General features: G+C 34.3%; 4 protein-coding genes across 5 annotated transcripts in view; 2 read left to right on the top strand and 2 right to left on the bottom strand.

Moving 5' to 3' along the window:
- The window catches only part of LOC114841217 (cap-specific mRNA (nucleoside-2'-O-)-methyltransferase 2), an 8,554-nt gene extending 6,481 nt beyond the window's left edge, over window positions 1-2,073 (bottom strand). Inside the window, exons 1-3 of the mRNA XM_029126105.1 lie at window positions 1,833-2,073; window positions 1,596-1,678; window positions 1,196-1,333 (exon numbers count right to left, since the gene is read on the bottom strand). The gene's annotated coding sequence lies outside the window, so the exon portion shown is untranslated. The remainder of the gene's footprint in view (window positions 1-1,195; window positions 1,334-1,595; window positions 1,679-1,832) is intronic.
- Window positions 1-12,397, bottom strand: part of LOC107038102 (NADPH:adrenodoxin oxidoreductase, mitochondrial) — a 39,880-nt gene that overhangs the window by 13,795 nt on the left and 13,688 nt on the right. The window lies entirely within an intron of this gene.
- On the top strand, window positions 1,636-11,715 carry LOC107038101 (ATP-binding cassette sub-family B member 7, mitochondrial). Its single transcript, XM_015256985.2, has 11 exons — window positions 1,636-1,748; window positions 1,853-2,087; window positions 6,316-6,567; window positions 7,226-7,433; window positions 7,551-7,717; window positions 8,115-8,568; window positions 9,238-9,395; window positions 9,877-10,040; window positions 10,111-10,240; window positions 10,469-10,744; window positions 11,268-11,715. Exons 2-11 carry the CDS (start codon window positions 1,923-1,925, stop codon window positions 11,514-11,516), a joined length of 2,223 nt encoding a protein of 740 aa, XP_015112471.1. The 5' UTR covers window positions 1,636-1,748; window positions 1,853-1,922; the 3' UTR covers window positions 11,517-11,715.
- LOC107038104 (SET domain-containing protein 4) lies at window positions 4,443-6,233 on the top strand. The gene has a single exon (XM_015256993.1). The coding sequence runs from the start codon at window positions 4,604-4,606 to the stop codon at window positions 5,903-5,905; it is 1,302 nt and encodes a 433-aa protein (XP_015112479.1). The 5' UTR covers window positions 4,443-4,603; the 3' UTR covers window positions 5,906-6,233.

Raw genomic sequence — 12,397 nt, 5'->3', positions numbered from 1 at the left:
GACGCCTCGTGCTGCTAACTTCACACTCATCGCAAACCTCCGTCTACGGTCCCAATGACACAATATACTATTATGCCTCAAGTACCGAAAACCGCGTTCTAACCGAACAAAGTGAAATTAAAATTCGCAGTTTATCTGTCCTCGGGCCATAATATACTATTTTTTATGTGTCCAATACTGCGTTTTCGTCACTCGGAATAAAATAAACCATTCTAGTGATCGAAAATTGCAAGCTTTTCGAAGGAACGTCAAAAATGTAAAAAAAACCCGTCGAGGTAATTTACGTAAATTACGTCGGTAAAAAACGGTGTAATTTACCCACGTAATTCACACGCCCAACCCTGGTTCTGAGGGATTGAATTATCATGGGAGAATTGTTTTGTTTGTTTTGAGTACGAGTTTGGGACAGGATTGTTGGAAGGAGAGGATTTATAGGTATGATTTTAGTGATCGAGAGATGTTTAGTGTTAACGAGTTGGGGATTTACTGGTGAATATGAAGAAGATGGAATTGATTGGAGAATTGAAAGGGATGAAGGAAATTGGGGATCAGTGCGAGAGGTTTAGGATATTTGTTTCACTTATGGAGGAATATATTTCTTTATGCAATCGATGTTTGAAGAATTTGATGAGTTAGAGAATGACCAAAGCTGACGAAACAATTCAATTCAATTTCAATTCTAATCTAATTGTTTCAAAACCTAAACAAACAATTTGCGGAATGAAATTATTGTTAAAAAAGTGGTTTGTTCATCTTGATTACGAATAAGGCTCAGAACTGTTGGACAGAATATTTGTAAATATTGATTTAGCATGAAGCTAATGATGAAGCAGTTCATTTTTTAATTTAAGAATGAATGTTTCCTCCTAAATGTAAATACTTGTAAATACTTCTGCCTATTGTAAATACTTGAGATCTGCACATAGACTCCTCTAGAACCTTGAATAAACTCATAAATATTTATAGAAAGACTAATTCAGCACTTGCTCCATTTCATTTCATTCTCTTATGAATAAAGATATTTTTGTATACAATCGGTGTTTCAAGAAATGAAGGGACTACCTTGTGTGTAACAGGTCATTGTCCCGAGAAATGTTCCTCCGGTGTTAAAGTACGCCCAATCTTCAACTTTTCGACCTACACACGTCTCGAAATTTTTATTATCACCTAATTACTACAATTTTGTTATAATTACCTGACGACGAGTGATGGATAACAACAGTTGAATTCGCTTTTAACACATGAGGACTCGAACGGTTTTCACTCCGGTGATTTGTTGACGATTGAGGGGCTTCGGAGGGTCACGTGGAGTCTATACTCCATGTGCGATCAGCTGATAAAAATTCAAGAGGAGAATAAGGTGGGGAACGATCTTATCGATTAAGAAAAACAGGGAGATATTCCCAGGTTTTGTTTTTTGGAAATATCTTGAAATTGAAGGGAGATAGTGAAATTCTTGTAAGAACCTTTATTGTAGATCTCATTCTGCTCTGCAAAAAAGGTTCTCACATGAATTTCGCTATCTCCCTTAGATTCGGAGATATTTAGGAATATCTGGGAGATTAATTTCAGTTGAGGAAAATTTCCTGTTTTACCACTTCAATATTCGTCTGGTGTCAGTTGTACTCACGTATTTGGCCATATGTGGTGACATGCTTGTCTAATGAACTTCAATCAGCTGAGGAAAAATAATTGGAGATAATTTTCTGGAGCTGGAGGTGCTCCGATGCATGAGAGACTGGACAAAGGTTAATTCGTTGTTCACAAGAATTTTTGGGGTCTTGATGAGATGGTGTAGGGGATATTTGTGGATGTTTATGTGTAATGCTCACATTTTAATCGGTAATTTCAGAGTGACTGAACGGTAATCAGGTCGTCAGTGTGGGGCAAGGTGTGGAGTCGAGAGGATTATCGCAGGAACTATGCTGGGGCTCGTTTTCTGTGGGAGATTCACTCGTTTCGTGAGAAATGACAGGAGTGCCATTGGCTGGAGTGCTAGGAGCTATTTTGCCACGAATCCAGTGAATTTTAATAAGAACTCTTGCCTCAGCAAGTCTAGGCATGCGATATCAGCTGTTGGTGTTAGGGTAATTGTCAATGACATTGTTTTTTAATCGTTTTTGAACGGTGAAGTGTTAAAATTTAGTTTACGGTGGTTTTATTGAAGTTATCAGGAGTGGGATTGTTCGAAATTGTCGGAAATATCGTAAGAAAGGTCTGAATTTGTTGAATGGGATCTATTTTGATAGATGCAAGTGCAAATAACCTGAACAGATTTGCAGAATTCCTAGAATTGATAAGGAAAATCACAAAAGAAATCTGCATAAATTGACAAAGAATGATTAATCGTTAATAATTCCAATATTTCGACCATTTCTCGACGTTGGATTATTAGAATTTGTCAAAACATTCATTGAAAAATTTCTGAATTCATTTCTGATCAATTTACTAATAATTATCTGAGGATATTGCGGTCTAAATTGATAAAAAGAATTGGAATGTCAGCTCAGGATAGGTTGATTGAGATAATTAGATTGGGTAAAGTTCTTAGAATTCAATTGTTAGTGATCATTTCGTTATTTCAATAAATTTTCACTGATCTCTTATGGATTGTCTCCCAAAGTGAATGAGAAAAATAGATTTCAATAGATTTTAGTGCAAATAACCTGAATAAATTTGCAAAATTCGTAGAATTGATAAGGGAAATCACTAAAAAAATCTGCATAAATTAACAAAAAATGGTGAATCGTTAATAATTCCAATATTCCGACCATTTCATGATGTTGGATTATTAGAATTTGTCAAAACATTCATTAAAAAATCTCTTAATTCATTTCTGATCAATTTACTAATAATTATCTGAGGATATTGCGGTCAAAATTGATAAAAAGAATTGGAATGTCAGCTCAGGATAGGTTGATTGAGACAATTAGATTGGGTAGAGCTCTTAAAATTGAATTGTTAGTAATCATTTCGTTATTTCAATAAATTTTCACTGATCTCTTATGGATTCTCTCCCAAAGTGAATGAGAAAAATAGATTTCAATAGATTTTAGTGCAAATAACCTGAATAAATTTGCAAAATTCGTAGAATTGATAAGGGAAATCACTAAAAAAATCTGCATAAATTAACAAAAAATGGTGAATCGTTAATAATTCCAATATTCCGACCATTTCATAATGTTGGATTATTAGAATTTGTCAAAACATTCATTGAAAAATCTCTGAATTCATTTCTGGTCAATTTACTAATCATTATCAGAGGATATTGCGGTCAAAATTGATAAAAAGAATTGGAATGTCAGTTCAGGATAGGTTGATTGAGATAATTAGATTGGGTAGAGCTCTTAGAATTGAATTGTTAGTAATCATTTCGTTATTTCAATAAATTTTCACTGATCTCTTATGGATTGTCTCCCAAAGTGAATGAAAAAAATAGATTTCAATCGATTTTAGTGCAAATAACCTGAATAAATTTGCTAAATTCCTAGAACTGATAAAGGAAATCAGTAAAAACATTTGCATAAATTGGCAAAAAATGAATAATTGTTAATAATTCCAATACTTCGAACATTTCTCGATGTTGGATTGTTAGAATTTATTAAAACATTCATTAAAATTCTCTGAATTTGTTTCTGATCAATTTTCTAATGATTCTTGTATTTAAAATTGATGAAAAATTGGAATTTCAGTCCATAATAGCTTAATTGAGGTAATTAGAATGATTAGAACTCTTAGAATTAAATTGCTGGTGATCATTTCGTTATCTCAATGAATTTTCAATGATCTCTTGTGGATTCTCTTCTCAAAGTGGATAAAAAATCGATTTTCATAGATTTTCGAGCAAATAATGGGAACAAATTTGCAGAATTTCTAGAATTAATCAGGCAAATCACTAAAAAATTCTTCATGATTCGAATCAAAATGAATAATCATTAATAATTCCAATGTTTCGATTATTTCTTGATGATTTACTACTGACATTTATCGCAAAATTGGTAGAAAAAACTTTCATTACAATTCATGTAAGTTTCATTTGCTTAAAAACGGGGTAAAACTACTTGAATTCTCCGAGAAAAGCGCAAAGAATAGTTAACGCATCAAATAGAAGTGATAAACATAATTTTTTGTAGTCCTCAATTTAAAGTTCTTAATTATTTTTCAGTGATCTATTGTGGCAATTCTCCTGATAATTGATGATTCATTTCACGTTAGACCAACTGACCTGAATAAATCTCTAGAATTAATAGAATTTAATTATTTCTAGATAATTATAGCTCATATTTTTTTCATTTCAATTCATGAGATTTCGATTTACATAAAAAATGGTAAAAACTGCTAGAATCCTCCAAAAAAATCACGAAGAGAATGAAAATGATTAGGATAATTTGCAGTAATAATTTAATCTTTTCCATTTTCCTCAAAATTAACCAGAACTGTGCAAATTGATCAGAGAAATCACTAAAAATCCAACTAATTAACGCGGAAAGAATAGTCAATGATTTCAATCATTTAATTCTCACTGATTCTCAGTTAAACGTCTCTCAAAAATTCACAATCAATCCACATTTCACTCCACCCCAGCTAGATCTAGGTAATTACTATGGGTAGAACCGCAAGAATTCGTCGACGAAAGCACAAAAAATCATCAGAATCCAATTCCCAAAAATACGACTCGTCCGTTCTGAAAGATCTTGAGGACTGGATGAAGTCCCTGAACTGGTCCCCGACATGTCCATTAACTCCCCACATATTTAGTGACACTGGCAGAGGCCTAAAGTGTCTAGAACCCATATCAACAGGCCAAATCATCATAAAAATTCCCCGAAATTTACTCCTCACAACTTCCTCAATTTTCCAGTCTCAAATCGCAAAAATCTTCACTAAAACTCGAAGTTACGAGCCCCAGGCTGTTCTCTCAGTGCTTCTGTGCTTCGAGAAACATCTGGGGGATGATTCCAAGTGTAAATTTTATATAAACAATCTACCTGGTCGATACACAGTCCCAGATTACTGCAAAAATAATGAGAAATCGATTTTACCTTCGTTTATCCTCCAAGACCTCCAAAAACAATCCCAGAAGGTCACAAATAATTACAAGATGATTATGGAATCAATTGATGAGCTGACAAATAGTGGAAGTGATGCTTGCGAGCATTGTGGAAGGTCTCTGAGGGGAATTATAACATTTCAGGCCTTTAAATGGGGATTTTATACTGTAAATACTCGAGCTGTGTACATGAACTCCTCTAGAAACTTGAATAGTCTCATAAATATCTGTGGGGAGGATAATTTAGCACTGGCTCCATTCCTAGACCTCTTCAATCATTCCTACGAGGCCTCAGTTCACGTGGGATTGGAGACTGATGATCATCATCGAGAATTCTATCAAATTCGGACGTTGAAACCTTTCGATTCTGGCTCTCAGGTTTTTATTAATTATGGAGCTCATAGTAATGCGAAATTATATCTTGAGTATGGGTTTTTTATTGGGGATAATCCACTGGATGAGATTATTGTTGATTATGGGATGATTGAGGAGAGTTTCATTGTCTCGGAGAATGCTGGGGAGTTTATCAGAGCTAATGGGTTCGATAAAAGTGTTGGGTTTAGTTCTGAGGGATTGAATTATCATGGGAGAATTGTTTTGTTTGTTTTGAGTACGAGTTTGGGACAGGATTGTTGGAAGGAGAGGATTTATAGGTATGATTTTAGTGATCGAGAGACGTTTAGTGTTAATGAGTTGGGGATTAAACTGGTGAGTATGAAGAAGATGGAATTGATTGAGGAATTGAAAGGGATGAAGGAAATTGGGGGTCAGAGCGAGAGTTTTAGGATATTTGTTTCACTTATGGAGGAATATATTTCTTTATGCAATCGCTGTTTGAAAAATTTGATGAGTTAGAGAATGACCAAAGCTGACGAAACAATTCAATTCAATTCAATTTCAATTCTAATGTAATTGTTTTAAAACCTAAAAAAACACTTTTGAGGAGTGAATTTATTGTTAAAAAAATGTTTTGTTTATCTTTATTACGAATAAGGCTCGGAATTGTTGAACAGAATATTTGTAAATATAGATTTAGCTCTTGAGGATTTTAAAATAATTATTAGTCAGGAATTACGGAAGAGAGAAATGCATTTGTTTATGCAATAGATGTGTAAATAATTCAGTGAATGAAAATATTATGACGTGCATGAATTGATCAATTTGGAATTGAAAAAATGAACTTTTGTAATTTTTATAAAGGACAAGAACGAATAAATGGATTGATTTTGTTAAAAAGTGAACATTAATTGGAGTAATTTATTCAGTGTTGCAGTGGCAATGTGATTGACCGAGCCCAAACGAAAAAGAATGTTCCCCAAGCGAAGTCAGTTATCACCCCTGTTAAAAATCCCCTGATTGTGGATGGAGTCACTGGGGGTAAACCAGGGCAACAAAAGAGGAATTGCTTTCATCCTGGGGCTTCTACACTCAGCAGGGATGACCTGCATCTGAAGGACTATCCTGCAGTCACTAGTGCGGATATGATCAAGGCCATGGGGAGTTATATTTGGCCAAAGGTACCATCATTTTTTCGTGGATTTCCTTGTACATTCATTCACAAAACAGCTAGTCCTACTGATAAGTGTTAACAACATTTTTTCGAAACTTAAAAATTCTCTATTAAAATTTGTCGACATTTTTCAATAAAAAGATATTTTTTCTTATTAATGATAACAGTTTTTAACACAAAAATTCAAACTTTCGAATATTCTTATGGTAAAAAATTCAAATTTTAATATTTTGAATTACTAATGCTGTTTGTTTCCTCATTCTCTATTCTTGATTTATGTTATTTTCATGGATTTCATAGTGCATTTATTCCCAAAACAACTAGCTCTAGAAGAAAATGTCAATAGAATTTTTTTGAAGCTCAAAAACTTCGATATAAAAATTTCTCATGGTTTTCTCGACATTCTTTATTAACCAGATAGTGTTTTGATCAGTAAAAACAATTTGAAACGCTAAAATTCAAACTTTTAACTACTTCTAAGCCTAAAATTCAGAATATAAACATTTTCATTTTCAATACTGCTTGTTTCATTCATTTTTCATTGTCTATTGCCCTTCCATTTCTTCAATAATAATAATTATTATCATTTATCACAATTTTTTATTTTGCGTTTCATCAGAATCATTCTTCTGCATTCTCAGTAATTAATTCCATTATTTTTTTAGGAAGATCCTGACGTAAAAAATCGAGTAAAAGTGGCTGTGGGATTGCTCGTTGGAGCTAAACTCCTAAACGTTGCAGTTCCATTCCTCTTCAAACATGCAATTGACAAATTGAATGCCGCATCCATAGCTGCTGGAGGTGAAGCTATCCTCGGGATGGGCACAGCACCTGAGACAGTGACGACTGTAGTGACGTCTCTCCTCATCGGATGTGAGACGACAAAAATTGATTATTGGAAAAATGTTACTCACACCTCAAATTTCTCGTTTGTAACTTCCTCATTTGTTTGTTGAATTATATAGCTAATTTTTTCGTTTTGTTTTGCAGATGGAATTGCTCGTTTGGGAGCAGCTGGTTTCAACGAGCTCAGAAACGCAGTATTTGCCAAAGTAGCTCAAGGGTCTATTCGCAAAATTGCCAAGAATGTATTCTTACATTTGCACAATCTGGACTTGGCGTTCCATTTGTCGAGACAAACCGGAGCGTTATCCAAGGTGATTCCGATTTTTTTTTATTTCATAAATTTTTCTTTGCCGACAAATTCGAGGAGAAATATTTTCATGAGGCATTTATTCAGCTTTAAAAATGGATTCGACGTTAATTAAGAGTCTGAGCAATCACATGTATTGAAAAATTAAATAGAAAAATTTTGCGAGTTTGCTAGAAAATTCTATTGGATTTCTATTCAACTTGCTAGGAACTTAATCGAAATGTACTACAGAAAATTCTATCATAATTTTTGGGAATTCCTACAGGATGTACCACTCAATTGACAATTTTGGATTACGAAAGATAAAAAAAATCCAGATAACATTCGAAAGATAGTACACCCAGGCCTTAAATTATTTAATGCTTGCAATCATCGCAATATTGAATGTTCTCTCTCCGTAGATGATCGACCGAGGAAGTCGTGGAATTAACTTCGTCCTCTCAGCAATGGTCTTCAACATCATCCCGACAGTGTTCGAGCTAGCCCTAGTCAGTACGATACTAGGAATAAATTGTGGCCCTGAGTATGCGGAAGTGGCGTTTGGATGCGTTGGGGTCTACGCAGCGTTCACACTGGCCATCACCCAGTGGAGGACCAAGTTTCGTGTCTACATGAATAAAGCTGAGAATGAGGCTGGGAACAAGGCCGTTGACTCCCTCATTAATTACGAGACAGTTAAATACTTCAATAATGAGAAGTTTGAGGCCGAGAGGTACGACGAGTCTCTGAAGAAGTACCAGGAGGCCTCGTTGAAGACTAGCACCAGCTTGGCACTTCTTAATTTCGGGCAGAATGCCATTTTCAGTGCTGCTTTGAGCCTCATTATGGTGATGGCAGCCAAAAATATCGCCAATGGTAAATGAAGAATCTTTTTGCTTTTATTCATGCTCGAACAGAAATTTTTCAGCAAATATGAAATCATTCAGTAGTGAAGCGGTAAACCGGGTTAAGTCGATTTTGACTATTGGCCAGTTTTTGACAAATGTCTCGGAATCTAAAAGAGATAGAAAATTTTTTGTCATGACCTTTTTTGTAGAGTCAATTGAGGGTTACAAAAAAGGTCATGGGAAAATTCTGCCATCTTTCTTAGATTCCGAGATATTCATCAAAAACTGACTCAAAGTCAACATCGACTTAACCCGGTTTACCGCTTCGCTACTGCATTGTAACTGAGAAATTTTTATTCTGATCATTTCTGAAAAAATTCCCTAAAAAAACCTAACAAATTCGCTAGAAAATTCTGTTGAATTTTCTATCAGTGTTTGGTCGATTCTACCGAAAATTTTCGTAGCTTATCACTGATTTTTTTCACTAAGAATATTTTATGGAAAAAGTTTTGTAGAAAAAAATAAATAGAATTCTATTTTTCTATTGAATTTATTCTGTTGAGATTTTTTTGTATAGAAATTTTTTGGCTCAAATTTTCCATGTTCTTTTATTTGATCTTTTTGATGAAAAGAAACTAAAAATAGGGGATGAAAATCGAGGAAATATCCATATTTCATGGATTATTTTTGTTGATAGGGACGATGACTGTTGGAGATCTAGTGATGGTCAATGGATTACTCTTCCAATTGTCAGTTCCTCTGGGATTTTTGGGGTCTGTTTATCGAGAGGTGAGACAAGCTCTCATTGACATGCAGACCATGTTTGCACTTTTGGCTCGTGATCCCACAATCAAGGTATATTTAATTTAAATATTTTAACAAAATATAGTATTTCATTTTTGTCAACAATTTAGTATTGTTCGATAATTCACCCTTAATAGTGTTCGTACTTTTTACTAAGCTGGGCAGCTCTTCCTCTGTTGCACTTCCTCAAATTTTTATATTTTTAGTTTCTAATATAAGTTGTATTCTCGTTTATTTTACTGATTATACGGAGCCTGTCTTATCATAAAGAGTCTTCCCCTGTAAGACAAGCGTATAAATAAATGAATAATAATATTTAATTTCTCAAAACGATAAAAATTAAAAGGTTTAGACTGAAGTGAACAATTTTTTTATATCAATGAGTTTTGATGAGAATCATTTTTTTAAATTTATAATTTACCTGCTCGGAGATTCCAAGAAAGAAAATGAAAATAGGAGACAAGAAATAAAACTTACTAAATGTTTTTAGTACAATAATTTTCACGGAGATTTGGTCCTCTCGATTTTTCAGACTAAACCTAATGCAACTCCATTCTCTGTGACTCCAACCACCTCCGAAATTGTGTTTGACCGAGTCAACTTTCAATACGTCGAGGGGAAGACGATCCTGAACGACATGAGTTTAACCATTCCGAGTGGGAAGAAAGTAGCCATCGTTGGTGGCTCTGGTTCTGGGTAAGATAATTACCTTCACATTAATTTGATCACTCATTATCTTCTTCATGTTTATTTTCCTTTTTTGCAGTAAAACTACAATCGTGAGGTTGCTGTATAGATTCTTCGAGCCTCAGGATGGCAGAATCACTATAAATGGGCACAATATTGCAGATATTGATCTCGATGATCTTAGGAGGACAATTGCTATTGTTCCACAAGTAAAATATTAAATTCATTACCAAATAAGTCAATGAATGAATGAATACATCAAGAATGAATACGGAAATGAATGAATAAATGAATAAATGAATGAATGAATTAATTAATTAATAAATGAATGAATGAATAAATGAATAAATAAATGAATGAATGAATTAAATAATTTTAATGAATAAAAGTGCGAAATAAATAATAAATAATATTGTTAATTTAATTGTTCTTTCAAGGATTCTGTACTCTTCCACGAGTCAATTTTCTACAACCTCCACTACGGAAACTTGAGCCGAAGCAAGGAAGACGTGTACGAGGCAGCGAAAATGGCAAATCTCCACGAGTCCATTCTCAAATGGCCCAAGGGCTACGACACACCTGTCGGAGAGAGGGGATTGAAATTGAGTGGAGGTGAAAAGCAACGTGTGGCGATTGCACGTGCGATTCTGAAGAATAGCCCCATTTTGATATTCGATGAGGCCACGTCGTCGTTGGACTCAATTACCGAAAGTGTGAGTCGATAATATATTTCCAATAACAAATATTGGTTTTTCTCCTGATGAAGTTCTATAGAAAAATCACATTCCATTGATTTTTTCTATAGAATATTTCTATTGAACATGTCTATGGAAAAGAAATGTACAGATAAATTTCAGAATCTTTCAGTAGAATCGAACTAAAACTAATAGACAGACAGATTTAATAGAAATCCAGTACAATTCAGTAGCGAAGTGGTGAAACGGTTTAAGTCGACTGATCTGCCAGTTGAGTTTTTGAGGAATATTTCCGAATCTAAGCGAGATAGCGAAATTTTCATAATTACATTTGTTGTAGCTCTCAGTCGGCTCTACAAAAAAGGTTATAACAAAAATTTTGCTATCTCCCTTAGATTCCGAGATATTTATTGAACACTGGTCAGTAGGCTAAATTGACTTTTACTGTTTTACCACTTCGGTACTGAGTTTTCTAACGAATTCGCTAGGATTTTCTATAGAATTTTTTCATTCATGTCGACTAATTAATTAATGAATTTAGCACATTTTGGAAGCCCTCCGACGAGCAACAACGGGTCGCACCTCGATTGTGATCGCCCACCGTCTCTCCACGGTGATGGACGCAGACGAGATTCTAGTCCTCGACAACGGTAAACTAGTGGAACGGGGCACCCACCAGGAGCTCGTCGTCAGCCCCCAGTCGATCTACAACAGACTCTGGGACGCCCAGAACGCCGGAGTCCTCAAGTCCCAGGAGCAGCAGAAACTACGACAGCAAGGCTCTACCTAACGAAACTCATCTGTTAGCCCCAATAACTCATTGTCGATTGTAAAAATCAAATCAACCCCGATGATGATTTAATGTAAATACAGAATTACGCAAATGACTGCATGTGATAGTATTTTCGTAATGTACATAAAAGAATATTTGAAAAATGAAAGTAATTGTGGAAAATAAAGTTGAGTTGACGAAGCAGTTAAAAAATTCATATCTTTATTTGTTGATTTATTTCATTAATTAATATGGAAATTGTTTAAGGGGAGACTACTGTTAGTTTTTAAAGTCGTGGGTTATTAGAGTGAGACTTTTCAGACGTTGAAGATCGATTATATAGATCTAAAAACGAGTAATTAGTGCAAAAAAATTTTTTTTTTGTTCGTTTTCCCGAAAACGCTAAAAATGCTAAAAACAGTCCAGGGTCTCCTATTTTTGAGCTACAAAAGATTTTTTTTTTTCAAAATTTTTGGAAAAATGTGTGGAACAACAATTAACGAGCCAGTTTTTTAGAATTCGACTTCTACACAGCTGATTTCGGTTTTTTTTCATAAAAAAAATCACTGTTTGTGTAAAAAATACAAAAAAAGCAAATTTAGCCATGTAAGAGGTGAATTAAAAAAAATCTAGCTCGTAATTGTTATTCCACATATTTTTCCGAAAATTTTGAAACAAAAAAATCATTTGTAGCTCAAAAATTGGAGGCCCTGGACTGTTTTTGGCATTTTAAGCGTTTTCCGGCAAACGAACAATAAAAAAATTTTTTTTTGCACTAATTATTCGTTTTCAGATCTATATAATCGATCTTCAAGGTATGAAAAGACTCACTCCAATAACCCACGACTTTTAAAACTCACAGTAGTCTCTCCTTAAACATCTGGAAAAATCATTTGGCT

This window comes from Diachasma alloeum, unplaced genomic scaffold, assembly GCF_001412515.2.
Source record: "Diachasma alloeum isolate Michigan unplaced genomic scaffold, Dall2.0 Dall_scaffold_00277, whole genome shotgun sequence".
NCBI classification, from domain to species: domain Eukaryota; kingdom Metazoa; phylum Arthropoda; class Insecta; order Hymenoptera; family Braconidae; genus Diachasma; species Diachasma alloeum.
This window is presented reverse-complemented; position numbering and strand designations above follow the sequence as displayed.